Raw genomic sequence first — 20,000 nt, 5'->3', positions numbered from 1 at the left:
AGAATTTTATTTATTTCGTTTTTCAAATATTAATAGTTTTAATTTATTAAATTTAAATCATTCCAATAATAATTTTGTAAATGTATGGTTTGACAACTTAGACAATTTAATTAAATGTTTTACTATCAAATATTCATCAAATAAATCAAAAATTTATTTATATGAACAGTATTTCCAGAAAAAATTCCCAGTTAATGATATATTCGATTATAAAAATCCAAGACACTTTTATTAATATCAAAAAGTGAATTAAATCAAAAAAATAAAATATACATATGAATGTATATATATATTATATATATGTATATTTTTTTTTTTTTTTTTTTTTTTTTTTTAATGCGACTAGCCATTTTTATATTACAGTTATGTTATGACCGATCATCACCCCTTGCTTAAAAAAAAAAAAAAAAAAAATAAAAATAAATATATTATATATATATATATATATATTTATACTTATTTTTTATTTTTTATTTTTTATTTATATCTACAAAATGTGTGATGTGATTAAACTGTGCGAGACAGAAGAATTAAAAGAACTGTTCATCAAAGAATATAATGAATATCTCAAATTTATTAGGAATATAGAATTGTATTATGATAAGTTGGAAATAAACTGGAAAAAATTTCATTTATTTTATGAACAGAATAAAAAAGATCCTTTCGAATATCATAAAGAAAAAAATAAACATAATAAAATAAAAAAAGTGCAGAATAAAAAAAAGAATATAAACATATATTCTGATTATCAATCTATTGAAAAATATTTTAAAATTAATCAAGAAAAAGATATACAAAATAATTGTTATTATTATAAAAAATTTGATTATGATAAGAATTCATTTATTTTATATACATTAAAAAAGAATGTTACCAATGCAGTGGAATTATATTTAAATATCAATATAGAAAAATTAAATAAAATAAAAAATTATTTATTAAATTATATAAATGATTTTTGTAAACGACAAATAAATCAAATAATTAATCTTATTATCTTATGTGAAATAAAATTAAATAATTTATATATTAGTCAAAAAAATCATCATATAAATAATAATATAAAAACCAAACATATTCATTTAATTAATAATATTATTCATTTTAATCAACAATTTATTTTTGAAGTTACTAAAAATTTAATACCATTCTTTACAAACTTTAATATTTTTTCATCACCTCATTATTTTAATTATCATTTTAAGTATTTCCATAATTGTATGGAAATCATCGGAGAATAACACAGGGGTACATATAAAAGAAAATAACAAAAAAAAAAAAAAAAAAAAACCACAAAAAAATATATTATAATATAATTTATCTAAAAGAAAAAAATAAAAATTATAATATTAAAAAATATATATATATATATATATATAATTATGAAAGTGTAAAAAAATATGCAATTTGTTTTTGTCATCATTTTTATTTTTCATTTGTTATAATATCATATAATATAACATATTATATTATATCATTTTTTTTTCGTTTTCTTTTTTTTTTTTTTTTTTTATATATATTAAACAGTGGATGTAACACAGAATATTTGTTTTTCATACACATTTTATATGGAAAAATAAAATAAATAATTATAAATTAATATATAGCTATGGGTATGAAAAGTTTATATTTTACTATTTTTTTTTATGTATATATTTATTTATTTATTTTCTAATGTGCACATTATTTTTTTGACATAGCATAAAAATATATATATTATATATATATATATATTTAAATTATTAGATATAAAAAAATATATATTTTTATATATTATATATATACTTTGTTTAATAATAATAAAAAAAATTCCTAACTTTTCTAAAATTCGTTATTACATTATTCAGATTTTATGTAATTTTTTTTTTTTTTAGCTTTAATAATTTCACAAATAAAAATTAATATATATATATATATTATATTATATAAATATTCTTTTTTTTTTATTTTCTATATTCAATTTATTAATATTTTATTTTTTAATACTTTTTATTTTTATTTTTTTTTAATAAAAACATAAAAAAATGCAAAAATGTATATAGAATAATTATATCAGATATTTGTTTAAATAAATATATATATATATATATATATATATATATATGTATAAAACAAAATAGTATAACATTATTATTAATAATATTTCTTTATATTATTTTTTATATATATGTTCGAAGGAGAAAAAAATTACTACATAAAAATATAAAATTAGAATATAATAATATATACACATATATTATATATATATATATATATATATAATATTTATATATTATTATTTTATATTATTATTATTTTTTTTTTTACCGTTGGCACATTTTTTTATAATAATTAATAATATAAATATAGATAAGATAAAACTTTATGAATTACCAAAAGTTATTTTTAATATATTTTTTTATGTTCATAGTAAAATATCCATATTTGTTTGTTGAAAATTTCCACATTTTAAAAAATAGAAAGCATTTTCCTTTTTACTTAAATAGAACTAATGGTTCTTATAAAAAGGAAGAACATTTTAAAATTGAAAACAAATATTATAATAAAATAACAAGAAAATTTTATACATTTAAGAAAAATATATACACATCTACATCAAACTTTTCTATAAACAGTTATAATATTTCGGAAAAACAATTTTTTTCAAATAATAAATTTATAATGAATAAAGATCAACCCTTTGTGGTACTATTTATAAGACAAAAATGAAGAAAGATATTAATATATATATATATATATGTGAACGAAATAATTTTATTGTTTCATTTTTATTTCATTTAAAATTTTTTCATTTATATTTATACTTTCATGTTTCCCTTTATTTATATATATATATATATTTTTTTTTTTTTTTTTTTTTATTTCTCTAGATATTTATGCTAGGGGGTCCAGGTAGTGGAAAAGGAACACAATGTAAATTAATTCAAGAAAAATTTGATTTTACACATATTAGTGCAGGTTAGCTTTTTTTTTTTTTTTTTTTTTTTTTTTTAAATTATTACTTGTTCAGGTTTTTTCTTGCTTGTTCATAATATTTTAAATTTATTATATATATATATATATATATTTTATTTTAAAGGCGATTGTTTGAGGGAGTACTTAAAAAAATGTGAAAAAAATGAAGTTAACACAAAACACCAGGAAATAGTTGAGGATTGCATAAATAACGGTATGAAAAAGAGAGGGAAAATAAGCATATATTTATGATTGTTTTTTTTTTTTTTGTATAAATAAACATATATGTGATAATAAATAAATATAAATATATAAATATATATATATATATATATATATGTATATATGTATATGTGTATATATTTTGCGTGTAGGTAAAATCGTGCCTGTGGATATAACCCTAGAATTGATGAAAATAAAAATGGAAAGCGAAATAGCAAAAAGGAAAAAACAAGAACAGAATAAATTAAATGACCAAAGTGAATCAGGAGTAGAAAAGAAGAAAGACAGTTTTTCTTTTAAAAAATTGGATGAAAATGCAAATTTAAAAAATATAAATTTAGAAGAATATAATAATAAATTAAAATATGTAAATAATATATATGAAAATAAAGATGTCTTGGAAATATTAAAAAATAATAAATGTGAACAAGAAGCAAAATATAAATTTATAATTGATGGATTTCCAAGAAATTTTGATAATTTTAATGGATGGATTAATATAATAGGAAATTATGCATATGTTCATTTATGTTTATTTTTATATTGTGATGAAGAGATAATGATAGAGAGATGTATGAATAGAGGATTAACTTGTGGTAAGAATTTAATAAATCCGAAACAAACAAAAAAAAAAAAATATATATATATATATATATATATATATACATATATTTGTGTTTATAATTTTTTGTATTTGTAGGAAGAGTAGATGATAATATGGATACATTAAAAAAACGATTTGATACTCATAATAATGATTGTATACCTATAATAAATTTATTTTTAAAGGAAAACAAATGCATTTATATTAATGCAAATAAAAATATTCAGGACGTTTGGAGTGATATTCAGTATGTTTTTACAAATATGTAATAAGTTGTTCAAGGTTTAGGTGCAAGGGATAAATGATTTACTTTTCCCTCCCACCACTGTTTTTAATTATATATATATATATATATATATATATATATATATATATATATATATATATTTATATATTTATGTATATATATTTTTTTTTTTTTTTTTTTTCTTTTTTATTTTATGTCATTTATTTTATTTTTTATTTTTATTTTTATTTTTATTTTAAATTGTCTTTAAAATATATAATTGTACCTTCGTACCATTTTTATAGTTTGGTATAAAATTTAAAAAAACAAACATATATTTGAAATGTCTTTAAAATATTTTTTTTTTTTTTTTTTTTTTTTCGAATATGTTTCTAATATCTTTTATTTATATATCCAATTAAAGATTTTATAATTTGTTATGTTTAAAATGTGTATGTAGAATATTACCTTTCTTGTTCTCACAGGATTAAATGTTTTTATTTTTTACCAAAAAAAATGTCTTTTTTTTTTTTTTGAATTGATTTGGAGCCTATGAGAAATAAACAAAGAAAAAAAAAAAAAAAAAAAAAAATATATATATATACATAAATATAAATATATATATATATATATACATAAATATAAATATATATATACATAAATATAAATAAATATATATATATATATATATATACATAAATATAAATATATATATATATATATATATATAAACATTTGGTTGTTGTTTAGGGGTGACATTGTTGAGATTAAAAAAAAAAGAAAAAATGGTGTAAAAAAATTGTACAATATATTTTTCAAAATTTAATTTATTATATCAATCTAATTTGATTAATTATTTTTTTCTTTTTGATATGTTTGTAAATATATATAAAAACTATTATAAAAGGCTTGAAATATTAAATATGTATAACAAAAATAAAAAGAATAAAAAAATATAAAATATGTACATATAAAATAATGGTACGTGAGAAAACATCTCATATCGTACTACACTCATATATATATATATATATATATTTACGCAAGTGTTTGAATATTTTTATGGAATGAATTATAAATATGTCAAAATAAAAAAAAAAATGGTTTCCATCATTTACAACTGAAATGTAATATAATATATCATAATATTATATTATACTTATTATTAATATAATAATTAAAATGTGTATGTATATATATGATCAGCTTTGTGTCCTTATGATTCAAGGTATTAAAATGATGATAATTAATATAAATATATATATATATATAATATATATATATATAATATATATATTTTTTTTTTTTTTTTTTTTTTTTTTTTTTTTTTTAATTATAAAATGCTTGGTCGTAAAACTTTTGACCAGCTTTATTTGTTTCTCTCCAGTGATACATGAAATTTTTGAAATGTTCTTTTCTTTCCTCATGATTTAAATTTAAATAATTATTAATATGTTCATTAATTTGTTCATCTGTATATATAATGAATGGATTATTATCTTCTTTTTCAGATAAGTTTTTTTTATGTATGTGTACATTATTTTTAATTTCATTTTCTAATTGATCAATTTTACAATTAAGTATAGTTTTATCACTTAAAAGAACATTTTTTTCATTTTCTATTTTAGAATTTTCTAATCTTAAAGAATCTATTTGATCAATAAGTACAATTTTATCATTACTTAAGATTTCAATTTGTTTTCTTAAATCATTAATTTCTTTATTAAGTGATATTTCATGTTGTATTGTTTTTCGAAGATATATATTTTCTTCAATTATTTTATTCATTTCATTTTCTAAATTATTATTTAATTCTATAAGTGTTTGTACATTTTTATTTAAATTTGTGATAGTACCTTCAGAACTATTTTTTATTCTTTCAAATTTCTCATTATAATTATTTATAATATTTCTTAATTCTTCAATTTTGATATGACTATTCTGTTCTCTTTTTAATGTTTCTTTTAATAAATCAGATACTTTATTATAACTTTCTCGGATTTTTTGAATTTCATAACTACTTTTTTTTCTGTTTCTTTTTAGACATTCACAATAACTTAAAAGTTCTTGTAACAGATTTAACATATCAGTTTTTTTTTCTGTTGAATAATTACATAAATTTAAATAATCCAGTTTTTTTGAATTACTACTTATATCATTTTCTTTATCATTAATAGAATTTAATTTATTCACATGAAAAGATTTTATTTTTTCATTTTCATTGAATATATCAAAATTATGTTCACTACGACTACTATTATGATGATAACCATTCACATCATTTTCTATATTAATCATTTTATTATATGTATTAATTTTATAACTGTTACTACCTTTTCTTTTTATATCAACATCTATATTTTTATTATCATTATATATATCATTAAATATATTTTTGTTTATTTCACTATATTTATCTTTATTCATTTCATTATATTTATCTTTATTCATTTCATTATATTTATCTTTATTTTTATCTCTTTCTATTTCTGATCCCATAATTGTGTATATATTTGTTTCTTGTTTTTCTCTTTCTTCTTTATCTTGACACATTAAGTATTCAAATTTATTCATATTATTAATATTATCATTGTTTATCTTTTTGATATCCTTACATATATTTACACCATTATTATTATTATTATTATTATTATTATTATTATTATTATCAAGTAATAAGTTTTCTTTTCTTCTCAAAATAGTTTGCGTGCTAAAGGTTTCATTTTTATTTCTTTTCTCTTCAATATTATATAAATAATTATTACTACTACTACTATTATTATTATTATTATTATTATTAATACTTGTCATACTATTTGTTTCATAAAATTTCTTGTATGAAGAATGACCATTTATAATATCCTTTGATATATTATCATGATTGATATTTTTTAACTTTTTATATTCCATATCTTTTTTTTCATTACTTGAATTAAGTGTAGTTTTTTTAGGAGTAAAGAATACTGCTTGATTTACTAGAAGAGTTTTTTTCTTTTCTTTATTATAAATATTATCACTGTTCATATTTTCTTTCTTATATATATCTTTCGATATTTTATTCTTATTAATATCAGTTATTATTATGTCCTTATGATTAATATCAGTTATTATAATATCCTTACACAATGTATTATTTATATCTGTGTTCATATATTTACTATTACACAAATTATTTGTCATATTTTTGTTATTATAGTAACTATATGTATATTCTCTATTAATACATATGTGACTATTTTCTTCAATTGTTTTATTAATATTTTTGCTTATTTTATTTTTTATATTTATATTATTTTTAGTATTATTATATACTTTTTTATTATTATTATCTTCTGTAAATAAAGAATCAATAGAACTTTCTGATGAATTTTTTTCATTTAAATTTTGGCTTATTATATCATCATATGAGATATTTTCATTTATATTATCTTCATCGTATTTTAAACTATTTTCTTTTATACACATATTTATCTCGCTTCCATTATCATTATTTTTTTGCCAACTATTTTCACATATTTCATTTTCTTTCTCACTTGTCATCTTCTCAAAATTATAATATATATAAAAATTATATAATATATAAAAATGAAGAAACAAATAAAGAAATTTATTTATGTATATTAAATTATATAAGAATATTATATAATTATTAAAATATAAAAAGGCAAAAAATATTTTTAATTTTTACTTTGTTTTCATTTTGTTTTTACTTTGTATTTACTTTGTTTTCATTTTGTTTTCATTTTGTTTTCATTTTGTTTTCATTTTGTTTTTACTTTTATTTTATTTTGTTTTCATTTTGTTTTCATTTTGTTTTTACTTTTATTTTGTTTTTACTTTTATTTTATTTTTTTTTATTTTTTTTTGGGGGAAACAATATTTTAAGATACCCATATATATATATATATAAAATACTCAAAATATTCTTTTTAAAATATAGTCTTAAGTATTCATTTTTTTTTTAGCATATAGCTTTATCATATATACATATTTTTATGTACATACATTTTAATATCCATTTGATAATATTATGTTTAGTTTTTTATTTACTTCATAATGATTATTAATTTTAATCAGCAACATACAGAATATATAGATACAAATCGGGGGATATTAAAATAAGGTGTATACATATATATATATATATATATATATATATATATTAGATTACTTTCATATTTATAATTTTTTCTTTTATATATTTTTGCATGTGTCATAGAAGTTTAGTTCAATATATAACTTTTTTTTTTTTTTCGCGACTGTCCTTTTTTTTGACGGAATTAAGAAAAAGCACTTTCTTAAATATATAAATATAATAATAAATATATGTATGTATTTCATATACATTTTTATGTCTTATGAAAGAAAAAATAAAATAAAATAAAATAAAAATAAAATAAAAATAAAAAAAAAAAAAAATAAAAAAAAAAGAAAAAAAGTACCTTCTATATTATACATTATAAATTATACTTTATAAGAGCGACAAACATAAAAAAAAAAAAAACATTAATGTGTACATATATATATATATATATATATATATATATATTTATATATATTTATTTCCTTGCGAGATTGATATATTGTAAAAATATTTTATTTCTCAAGGCCAAAGGAATAGCAAAATATATCAATCAAAAGACACACATATATAATATATATATATATATATATATATATATATATATATATATATATATTTTTTTTCTGTTGAGTGTTTATCATTTATCCAAAATGATGGATGAGAATTCAAACTATGCAGACGACTTAAGCGGATTCGATTATATCTTAAACGAAGAAATTAATAAAGAAAAAAGTGTAAGAGAGAAAAATAAATTTGATATATACGACGAGTATGAATTACTATTAAATAAAAAAAAGAAAAGAAGAAATGAAAATATAAATAATAATCTTTATAATAATAAAAGGAGTAATTATGGATATAACCAAGTTCTACATTTAAATAATTTCCATAAAGATATAATAGATAATAATTTTTCAAGCAATTATATTTTTAATAATTATATGTTTTTAAGAGAATATGTATATAAGAATAATTTATTAGGTGATGATATATTTTTTAAAAAAGAACAAATAAGTATACAAAAAAAAAAAGAAATAAAAAAATTATTAAATAGTAATGAAGATATTAACGATTTTATTAAAATATATGATTGTAATCATAATTATCCTCCTATGTATATTCAAAAAAGAAAAGAAGATGGAATAAATTATATAAATGATCAGCATGTAAATGATTATATAGAAAATAAATATGAGGAACACAACATGTCAGGTCGTCATAATTTAATAAGCAAAAATAATAAAGATTTTAGAAAATTATTAGAACAATTGTTAGCACAAATTAAAGAAGAAGATAAAATTATTAGTGAAATAAAAAGAAGAAAGGAACAACAAATGAAGGAGGAACAAAAAATGAAGGAGGAACAACAAATGATGGGGGAAAAACAAACAGACAATTATCAGAACAATATAAATTTTGTAGAAAAATATCGAGCTAAATATTTCTCAGAATTATTAACAGATGAATCAATAAATCTTGAAGTATTATCATGGTTAAAGAAATGGAATGATAAAATAAAAAATGAGAAGAATATGAATTCAAATAATAATATGAAATCAGAACAAGAAAAAAATAATGATTTTGAAAGAGTTCTATTATTAGGTGGTTCATCAGGAAAAGGTAAAACAACTTTAGCATATGTTATTGCGAATCATTTTAAATTTAATGTTATAGAAATTAATGGTAGTGATGATAGAAATAAAGAAACACTCATACCATTTATAGAATCGGTTGTATGTATTAATTCTGTCATATCTAAACCAAATTTATGTATTATAGATGAAATTGATGGATTATCTAGTACCCAACAAAATATTGATAGTATAATGAAATTCTTAAATAAAAAAGATAAAAAAAATAAAAGCATTATAAAAAGACCTATCATTTGTATATGTAATGATATTTATCATAAAAGTTTAAAGGAATTAAGAAAAATTAGTAAAGTCATTATTGTTGAAAATATTAATATAGAAATGCTAAAGACACGTATCAATTATATATGTGATAAGGAAAATATTAAAATTAATAATGAAGCTATAAATAAGTTAATCGATATATGTAAAAGTGATATAAGATCGATATTAAATACTATATATTTTTTAAGTATAGGTTCAAGAAATACTACACATTTAAAAAATAATAATATATATAATAATACATCTAATAATACATCAAATAATACATATAATAATACATCAAATAATACATATAATAATACATCAAATAATACATATAATAACACATCCAATATTAATAACAAGGGTGTCATTATAAATATGGAACTATTAAATTCTTATTTATTTTATAAAGATGCTAATAATAATTATATAGAACTATTAAATATGATATATGTAAAAAATAAAAATAAAAAAATTACAAGCAAATTATTACAAGATTGTCATGATTTTTTTTATATTAATTTAGCTAATGAATATAATTATTCACAATCATATTATTATATATATGATAATTTATTAAGTATACCATTTAATGATTTTGATTTTAGTAAATTAAGTTATTGTTTAGATTTCTTATCTTTTTGTGATCATTTGGAATATCAACAAAAAAATATTTTAAATTATTCTTTACAAAAAACATTATATTATGTTGTATATTTATTTATTATAACTATTCATTTAAATACAAATTCTCATATTCAATATATATTAATTAATAATAGTCATACTAATTATTTCCAAAGAAAAAAAAATCAAGTACAAAAAATTAAAGATAATTTTGTAAATGAACAATTCGGTGTTATAACATATAAATATATATATTCTAAACATTTCTTTTCAGAAATTATTAATTATCTATTTTCTTTTTTCTATATGAATGAATTCTTTTTTAAAAATGTTCATTTGTGGGGAAAATATTCTTATTATAATGATCTAGACATACCAAAATATATATTAGTACCATATGAATATAAAAATATTAATAAATTTAAAACTTTTTGTATCAAACTTTTATATATTATGACTTTATTTAATATATCTTTTACAAACATATCCATATCAGCTACTTCTGCAAATGGTTTCTCAAATAATAATTTCATCAACAATATAAATAAAAATATAAATCACAATAAAGATTATGATCAATATCAATATCAAGATCAAGATATTAATCATAATAATAATAATACTGATTCATATATGAATACACAACACAATGAAAAACATAATAATTATAAAAATCCTTCAACTCATAAGTTATATATATTTGACCCTTTCGTAGATGATATTCTAATTTTTGCAGATAAAAAAGTTCATCTTTTTTCAAATTTTCAAAATATATATAATAAATATATGTCACCCAATATTATTACTAACACATTTCATTTCAAAACACTAACGAATTTTCTAAATACTCAAGTATGTGAAGCATTAAACGAATTAAAAAAGTGGGTTAATAATACATCTCTTCAATTTAATAACAAAAAAAATTCTATGGATAATATGCAAATTATGAAAACATCCAAAAAAAATAATCATAATAAAGCAACATTCGAAGTTACATATAGTCCAAATTTTAATATATCATTAACTGATATGATTTTAATCGCATATCAAAATTCTTATAAGAAATCTTTTCAAACTTATTTTGAAAACGAACAAAATAATCAAAAAAATTTAAAACTTGTAAATAAAGATGATCAAGAAAAACAATTCAATGTAGAACATAATATTCTAAAAACAAAAGTTCTATTTAATAAACAACATACTAATCTAACCATCTCTGATATAGTCACACAAGAAAAACAATACATGAAAGAAACCATAAATAAAGATATACAAATCTATTTTGCAGGTAGATATGTAAAGACAAAAGGATCATACAAAAATATTGAAGAACGATGTAATGCGGTCTTACAACCATTAAACTTTTATATATATCAAATTGATTAAATAATATATATATATATATATATATATATAACTTACATTCTATTGTTTATTTTTATAATAACATAAACATCATCATATATAAACTTCTATGAGTAATAATATTCATTCACAACCAAGTATTCTTTTTTTCTTTTTTTACAAAAAAAAAAAAAAAATATATATATATATTATATTCATGTATATACTGTATATCATAATGATATTATTTTTTTTTTTCCATGACAAATATATTAATACCATTTAAAAAAAAAAATAATAAAATAAAAAAAAAAAAAAAAGTACATATTTTGAACTTTATATATATATATTTTTCGTTTAATGGAAAAATATAAAATAAAACAAATTAGTTATAATCAAACTATACAAATATTATACACATTAAAATATTATACTTTTTATTATAGAAAAATAATTATGGGTTAAAATCAATCAATACATACATATATATATATATATATATATATATTTTATATATACAGGTTCTTTTTTTTTAATATTTAATTATATATACATAGCAAAAAAATTATAATATATATAAAATAATATACAATTTAGTTATTATAAATATGTTTTACAAATCTGGATCTTTATTTTTTTATTTTATTTTATTTTTTTTTATTTTTTTTTATTTTTTATTTTTTATTTTTTTTGAATAATGCATATTTCAATATGACTTTTAAAAAAAAAAAAAAAAAAAATTAAACAAATGGAAAGTAGTAAGGTTATAAAAATGAAAAATAATTTGAATACTTTCGAAATCTTTATGAATCAGTATATCGTAAAATATAAAAATACTAAAGAATGTTTTATGTGTAAGGTAAGAAAAATAATTAAAAAATAATTTATTACCCAAAAGAATATGACATAAACATATATATATATATATATATATATATATTTATTTATTTATTTATTTATTCATATTTACATTATTTATGTATTATTTTTTTATATTTTCTCTTAATATTCTAAGCATAAAATCACAAGTAATCATATTGAAAAAATGGAAAATATTTGTCCTAAGATGTGGAAATATTTTCATGGAATAATTAACCAGCCACAATGCCCTTTACAAAGGTTTTTTCAAAAAAAAAAAAAAAAAAAAAAAAATTATGATCAACTATGGAAAATTGTAAAATAATTATGACTTGGTCATAATATTTTACAATATATATATATGAATATATTTTTGTCTATATAATAAATGAATAATAAATAAGGAATTATATATATATATATAATATATTATTTATTTATTTTATATTTTTTTACCTGAACATATGACTTGTTAATAATATATAAATGTAGCTATATATGTATTATCATATTTGTGTGTATACATATATCTTTGTTAATATTTTTTTTATGTTCAGTTTTGGAAAAGTTTTAAAAGTTAAAGATTTGAGATTTGAAGAGCTCGAAAAGTATAAGGAAAGTTTGCAAAGGAAATAAAAAGAAATATAAAATAAATACAAACATATAATAATATATATATTATAATATATATGTATATATTTAATAATCCTTTCAAAAGCTTATCTTTTTCTTTTTTTTTTTTTGTTTATTTGTTTTTTCTTTTTTTTTTAATTATATGTAACATTTGTTTATTTTATTTAATATATTTCAAATGATTTTTAAACTTCAGTTAAATAACAATGTCAAAAAAAAAAGAAAAAAGAAAAAAGAGTAAATTATACAAATATGTTAATATACACATATATAATATTTATATAATAAAAATATGTTCTTACAAATTTTTTTATTATATTCAAAAAAAAATATAAAAAAAAAAAGTATTTTAACAATTATTCATTTTGTTTATATTATATATACAAATATATAATATATATATATATTTTATATATAATAATTTCCTTTTAGTGACATAAATTTGTTTTTTTTTTTTTTTTTTTTTTTTTTTATACAAATAAAAGATATAATAAAAATTGTATATTTTCTCCATGTGTAAAAAGGGGAAATAATCTTATTATGTTTGAATTATATAAATATATATTTATATATGACAACATTATATTATTCGAAATAAATTTATTATATATATATATATTTATTTATTTTCCATTTGTTCTATTTCCTACTTGTCGTTGTAATATTTTTAGATAAACATATGTTTATATATTCATGAATATATTCATTTGGTTTATTTTTATAATTTATGTCTCTACGATTTTAATAAACTTATATGTGTTCTAATTTATATTTTTACATAAATTTTACATCTTGAAAATGAAATTAAATATAAGTTTGCTTTTACCATTTTCTTTTTTTTTTTTTTTAAAACAAAACATATAATAAAAAGGTTATTATATATATATATATATATTTAAGTTAAGTTAAAAAGCATATTTTCTTCAAAGTGTATAACAACATATTTCTATTATTCTTATATATAATATGCATACCGTTCTGTGCCTACATATATCTATACATTCTTTTTTTTTTTATATATATCTTAATATTTTTCGAAATATGTTGTTATCTATAAATGAATATGACTATTAATGTTATTACTCTGTTTTATGTTATATATATATAGATATATTATAAGAAAGATAGGACTTACTTTAGGCTCATGAAATGAATAATAATATATATATATATATATATATATATATGTGCTTTTACTATTCATTCATGATATATTTATATATATATTATATATATATATATATTTTTTTGAAACCATTTTATGCACAAGCAATGCACGTCTTGTTTTTTTTTTTCTTTTTTTTTTTCATCATAATAAAAAAGAAGAAAAAACTTATACATAGTAAAAAATGATGTAAGAGCTATACTTAAAAAAAAGTAAAATAGCTTATTAAAATGTTATAAGAATATAAAAATATATTATAATATATATGTTTTATTTTTTTGTTTACATTCTTAAACTCTTTTCTATTATTGATACTTGTATTATAATATATATATAATATATTGTAAACTTATTAATATAGAGATGAGCATTTATATGTTATTCTTATCTGTCTAATTTTCTAATTTTTTTTCATAAGAAAAAAAAATTTAGATTATATATATAAAGTGTGTAGTTATATATTCTTTATACTTTTTTTTTTTTTTTTTTTTTTTTTTTTTTTTCCCCTTCATACATATATATATATATATATATATATATTAAATGAATAATATATTATATATAATACATTTTATGTGTATTTGTTTATATTTATTATTATTTAATAATAATGAATAATATATTTTATAAGCGTTAAAAAAAAATTACAAAACAAATAAGAAGTATTATTGTTACGTATTATATATATATATATATATATATTATGAAGAAGACCTTTTAAAATAAAAATTATATGAAATATATAATATATATATATTATAAAATAAATATTTTTTAATAAAGAAGAAATGTATTATATATAAATAAGAATAACAAAAGACACAACATATATATATATGTAATATTATATTCCATTATCATGTTATATGATGAACATATTTAGAAAATATATTTTTAAAAAGTTATAAAAGGAAATTATATAATTAAAATGATTATATATACATATATATGATTACTCTTATGAGATCTTTTTTTTTTTTTTACCTTTTATTTTTGAAATTCATATCTTTTTAAAAAAAAAAAAAAAAAAAAAAAAAAAAAGTACTACACACTATTATCAATGGAAATACCTAATTGCACATATATATTCTTATTGTGAAAAATAAAAATATATATTTTATGTTTACTTTTAAATACCCTAGTTATGAATATTTTCTTTTCATTACATAATATTTTCACATTATTAAGATAAATAAATAAATATATATATATATATATATATATATATATATATATATGTGCGTGTGTGTATATGAATTTTTTTTTTTTAAATATGTTATAAAAAAAATATATAATATTATATAAATATATATAATAGTTTTTTAAAACATTATGAGTTAAATAAAATGGAAATTGGTAATAAGAAAAGAATAGACACTTATGAAGAGAATGAATGGATAGAAAAAGAAGGGGGAAATAATTTTGAGGATATTAAGAATGCAGATTATTCTGTGAGTTCTAATATAGAAGATGTATTAATATCTAATAGAACTACAGAAAATGAGAATGAAGAAATGACAGGTGAATATATGTCTTCATCAGATATTTCTATGAAAGGAGGTGAAAAAAATGCATATAAAAGAGAAAGACATAAAGAGATAAATAAGGAAGATATTTCTATAGGCAACAATAATAAATATGTAATAAATGATAATCATGTTCATAATAATGATGACCAATATGATGATAATCATATTCATAATAATGAGGAAGAGAATATTGAAAGTGTAAGTTTTATAGACCCTGAAGTGACCCCAAAAAAAATGAATATACTAATAAGTAACAGCAATAGTGATATAATGAATGATAATATACATACTGAGAGTAATAATAATAATAATATATACATTGATCATATTCATTTTGATAACATATATAATAATAATAATGAAAAGAATACAAAAGAATCATATGATAAGAATAAATTATGTGCCATATATAAAAATCAAAATGAAAGTCAAAATACAAATGCAAATGCAAATGCAAATCACAATACAAATCACAATACAAATCACAATACAAATACAAATACAAATGCAAATCCAAATCACAATACAAATCACAATACAAATCACAATCCAAATTATATTTCGAATGATCAATTTAAAGAAACTAAAGATGAATCAAATAATAATCCAGTAGATGAACTTATGAAAGATATTAAAATATTTAACAACTCTATGCAATCCATATCGTCAACTAACAATTTATCATTTCAAAAAAACTTATCTAAAATGTATTCAGAATTGGCTTCTAATAAAAATCTAGAATCTCTTCACAATTTATTTAAGGACACCTCTTTTGGGGGTAATATGGAAAAGGCTCAATTTCTTAAAAATATTTTATTGGCTAGTTGCCTACCTCAAAATGGAATAATAATGGGTATTAAGAAAAATGAGGATTCAATTAATAAAGATATTGAAAATAACAAAGAAGTAGTAAATATAAATAATAAAGTACCCATTAGTGATTCAATAAATATGCAAGACTCACAATATATTAATCAGAAAAGAAGTTCAAGTTATACTTCAAATGAATATATAGAAGGATTTAATATAACAAATTTGAGTGAATCTCAAAATTTGATATCTAACATTGAACCCACAACAGCAATGTATATGTCATGTGCTAATAATAACTTAGATGTAAAAGAAGGAGAAGAAAATATGGAAAAAAAAGAAACAAAAAAAAATATATTAGAAAACGTAGATGTAAATACAAATGATTGGAATATAAGAGATGATATAAGTCCATTAAATTTAAATGAATATAAAGAAACATCAATGATTAATATATGGAATAAATCAAGTTCTAAAAAAAATATATCTTCTAACGAATGGGCTAAAATGAAAAAAAGTTTTTGTAACATTGAAAATAATTTAATAGATTATAATAAATTAAATAAGACAAATAGTGAAAATAATATAGAAGGAATACAAAATCAGATTATTGATGAAGAAATAAAAAATATAGAAACTAGTCCATATATGAATTATTTATCTAATGACAATATTATGACTGTCAGAAATACAAATATATCGAATGAACCGTTTCCTGCATTGGATTATGTAGAACAAATGGGTTCTAATGAAACTGTGTTCATTGATAATTTTGAGAAGTGTCAGGTTGCTAAGGAGCCTACTTCTCCTTTTTTTCATTTATATAATAGTAATGATTCTTCAAAGGTATCATGTACGGTCCAAGATAATAATGACATAAATGTGGATAATATAAATAATAAGATAGATGTGGATAATATTAAAAATAATAATAATAATATTAATGATAGTGATAAACATACAGGTGTCTATAAACATATGCCTACAAAATGCCATATAAATAATATTAGTCCAAGCAATGCAGGTGATAGAAGCAAATTGGGTTCTCCCGCTTTGCAATCAATGAAAACGAAGATAAGTAATACACATTTAATAACAAAGGAAGAAGAGGTAGTGGCGTCCTTAAAGATATGTAAGAATGAATCCACAAAAATAGAACATTCAAAAGTAAATACAGTAAAAATAAAATCTCCTAAAAATGTGAGTAAAGTATGTCCAAATAAAAACACAATTAATATGCCTAAGGTTGTTAAAGTGAAAAGTAAAACTAATGAAAATGTAAAAACTCCAAAGATAAAAAAAAGGAATAGTGACAATACAACTGGTAGGGTTGATCAGAAGATGAATCATAATAATAATATTAATATGAATAATATTAATAATATGAATAATATGAATAATATGAATAATAATAATAATAATATTACAGTAAATAATAATGTTAGTATGAATAACCACATTCAAACTCATGAGATTAGTAATAACCATGGTGGTAGTAGCAGTTCTTCTCCTCCTGTTCATCAGAATGGAACCTTAACTAATAATATATGTGCAAAAAGTAATAAGAATGAAAAGAACCCATCTGTTGAAAAAGATATAACATATAATATGAACGTGGTAATTAGATGTAGACCTATGAGTATGAGTGAAAAGAATGATGGAGCAAAAAATGTCATAAAAATTTTAGATAACAAAATGGTAGTATTATTAGATCCATCTGATAATAGTGATAATGTATTAAGACAGAATCGGAGTAGAGAAAAGAAATATGTATTTGATTATGTCTTTGATGAGAATAGTTCTCAAGAAGATGTATATAATAATAGTGTAAAATGTTTAATAGATGCAGTAATAAAAGGATATAACTCAACAGTATTTGCTTATGGTGCTACTGGTGCTGGTAAAACACATACAATAATTGGATATAAGAATGAACCAGGAATAATGATGATGATTCTAAAGGATTTATTTGAAAGAATAAAAATGTTGCAAATAATGAATGAATATAAAGTAAAATGTTCATTTATTGAAATATATAATGAAAACATATGTGATTTATTAAATCCTTCTAATGAATATTTAGATGTAAGAGAGGATCCTATCAAAGGAGTAACTGTTTCTAATATTTTTGAAGTATGTACAACATCTGTAGAAGAAATAATGGAATTGATTCATACAGGGAATCGAAATCGAACCCAAGAACCCACAGATGCAAATAAAACCAGTTCAAGAAGTCACGGTGTATTACAAGTAATAGTTGAAGAAACTGAAAAGGGTCAAGGTGTATATCAACAAACAAAAAGAGGAAAATTATGTGTGATCGATTTAGCAGGTAGTGAAAGAGCTAGCCAAACCAATAATAAAGGAATGAGAATGTTAGAGGGTGCAAATATTAATAGATCATTACTAGCCTTAGGAAATGTAATTAATGCATTAGTTCTTAGAAGTAAAGGAAATAGTAAATCAAATTTTATTCCATTCAGAGATAGTAAATTAACAAGATTATTAAAAGATTCATTAGGAGGTAACTGTAAAACAGTTATGATAGCAAACATAAGTCCATCACACTTATCATATGAAGATACACATAATACTTTAAAATATGCAAACAGAGCAAAAAATATAAAAAATGTGGTTACATCTAATTCGATAGTGGTAAAACATCATTTGACAATGTATATTGATGTCATTGAAAAATTAAAAAACGAGATCGAGTTTTTAAAAGAGCAGTTGAATGAAAAAGAGAAGATGCATGATTATATGAGTACTAATTCGACTAATTATGATTATTATGATCAATTGAAGGATTATGAAAAAAATTGTTCAAAGGAGGAGTTAATACATATAATAGCTATGTTAAAAAGGGAGAACCAGCGTTTGAAGATGTGTGACCCTCAAGATGGAGGAATGAACAATAATAATAATAATAATAATGATGGTGATAATAATGGTGGTGATGATAATAATGATGGTGATGGTGATGATGATGGTGATGATTGTGGTGATGATTGTGGTGATGATGGAGAACGTAACAACATCGTGAGT

The 20,000-nt window shown here is 18.3% G+C and overlaps 7 protein-coding genes across 7 annotated transcripts in view; 6 read left to right on the top strand and 1 right to left on the bottom strand.

The window, feature by feature from the left end:
• Positions 1-235, top strand: part of PADL01_0109200 (conserved Plasmodium protein, unknown function) — a gene marked incomplete at both ends in the record, with an annotated part of 354 nt that extends 119 nt beyond the window's left edge. The window contains one exon of the mRNA XM_028685513.1: positions 1-235. This exon is cut by the window's left edge and continues 119 nt beyond it. Coding sequence (XP_028536213.1) covers positions 1-235 — 235 coding nt within the window.
• Positions 236-494: 259 nt separating this feature from the next.
• Positions 495-1,241, top strand: PADL01_0109100 (conserved Plasmodium protein, unknown function; the record flags this gene model as incomplete). The annotated part of the gene is made up of 1 exon (XM_028685502.1): positions 495-1,241. One exon carries the CDS (start codon positions 495-497, stop codon positions 1,239-1,241), a length of 747 nt encoding a protein of 248 aa, XP_028536212.1.
• Positions 1,242-2,364: 1,123 nt separating this feature from the next.
• PADL01_0109000 (UMP-CMP kinase, putative) lies at positions 2,365-4,050 on the top strand (the record flags this gene model as incomplete). The annotated part of the gene is made up of 5 exons (XM_028685491.1): positions 2,365-2,685; positions 2,871-2,958; positions 3,080-3,169; positions 3,330-3,773; positions 3,878-4,050. 5 exons carry the CDS (start codon positions 2,365-2,367, stop codon positions 4,048-4,050), a joined length of 1,116 nt encoding a protein of 371 aa, XP_028536211.1.
• Positions 4,051-5,336: 1,286 nt separating this feature from the next.
• PADL01_0108900 (conserved Plasmodium protein, unknown function) lies at positions 5,337-7,547 on the bottom strand (the record flags this gene model as incomplete). Its single annotated transcript, XM_028685480.1, has 1 exon — positions 5,337-7,547. The coding sequence occupies one exon, from the start codon at positions 7,545-7,547 to the stop codon at positions 5,337-5,339; it is 2,211 nt and encodes a 736-aa protein (XP_028536210.1).
• A 1,197-nt stretch (positions 7,548-8,744) lies between these two features.
• On the top strand, positions 8,745-12,002 carry PADL01_0108800 (replication factor c protein, putative; the record flags this gene model as incomplete). The annotated part of the gene is made up of 1 exon (XM_028685469.1): positions 8,745-12,002. One exon carries the CDS (start codon positions 8,745-8,747, stop codon positions 12,000-12,002), a length of 3,258 nt encoding a protein of 1,085 aa, XP_028536209.1.
• Positions 12,003-12,708: 706 nt separating this feature from the next.
• On the top strand, positions 12,709-13,454 carry PADL01_0108700 (conserved Plasmodium protein, unknown function; the record flags this gene model as incomplete). Its single annotated transcript, XM_028685458.1, has 3 exons — positions 12,709-12,819; positions 12,976-13,079; positions 13,376-13,454. The coding sequence occupies 3 exons, from the start codon at positions 12,709-12,711 to the stop codon at positions 13,452-13,454; spliced, it is 294 nt and encodes a 97-aa protein (XP_028536208.1).
• Positions 13,455-15,962: 2,508 nt separating this feature from the next.
• The window catches only part of PADL01_0108600 (kinesin-8,putative), a gene marked incomplete at both ends in the record, with an annotated part of 5,428 nt that continues 1,390 nt past the window's right edge, over positions 15,963-20,000 (top strand). The window contains one exon of the mRNA XM_028685447.1: positions 15,963-20,000. This exon is cut by the window's right edge and continues 324 nt beyond it. Within this exon, the coding sequence (XP_028536207.1) occupies positions 15,963-20,000 (4,038 nt within the window).

Source organism: Plasmodium sp. gorilla clade G2 (assembly GCF_900097015.1).
Source record: "Plasmodium sp. gorilla clade G2 genome assembly, chromosome: 1".
NCBI lineage: Eukaryota > Apicomplexa > Aconoidasida > Haemosporida > Plasmodiidae > Plasmodium > Plasmodium adleri (nom. inval.).
The sequence above is the reverse complement of the archived record's forward strand: the minus strand, read 5'-3'. Positions and strand labels throughout refer to the sequence as shown.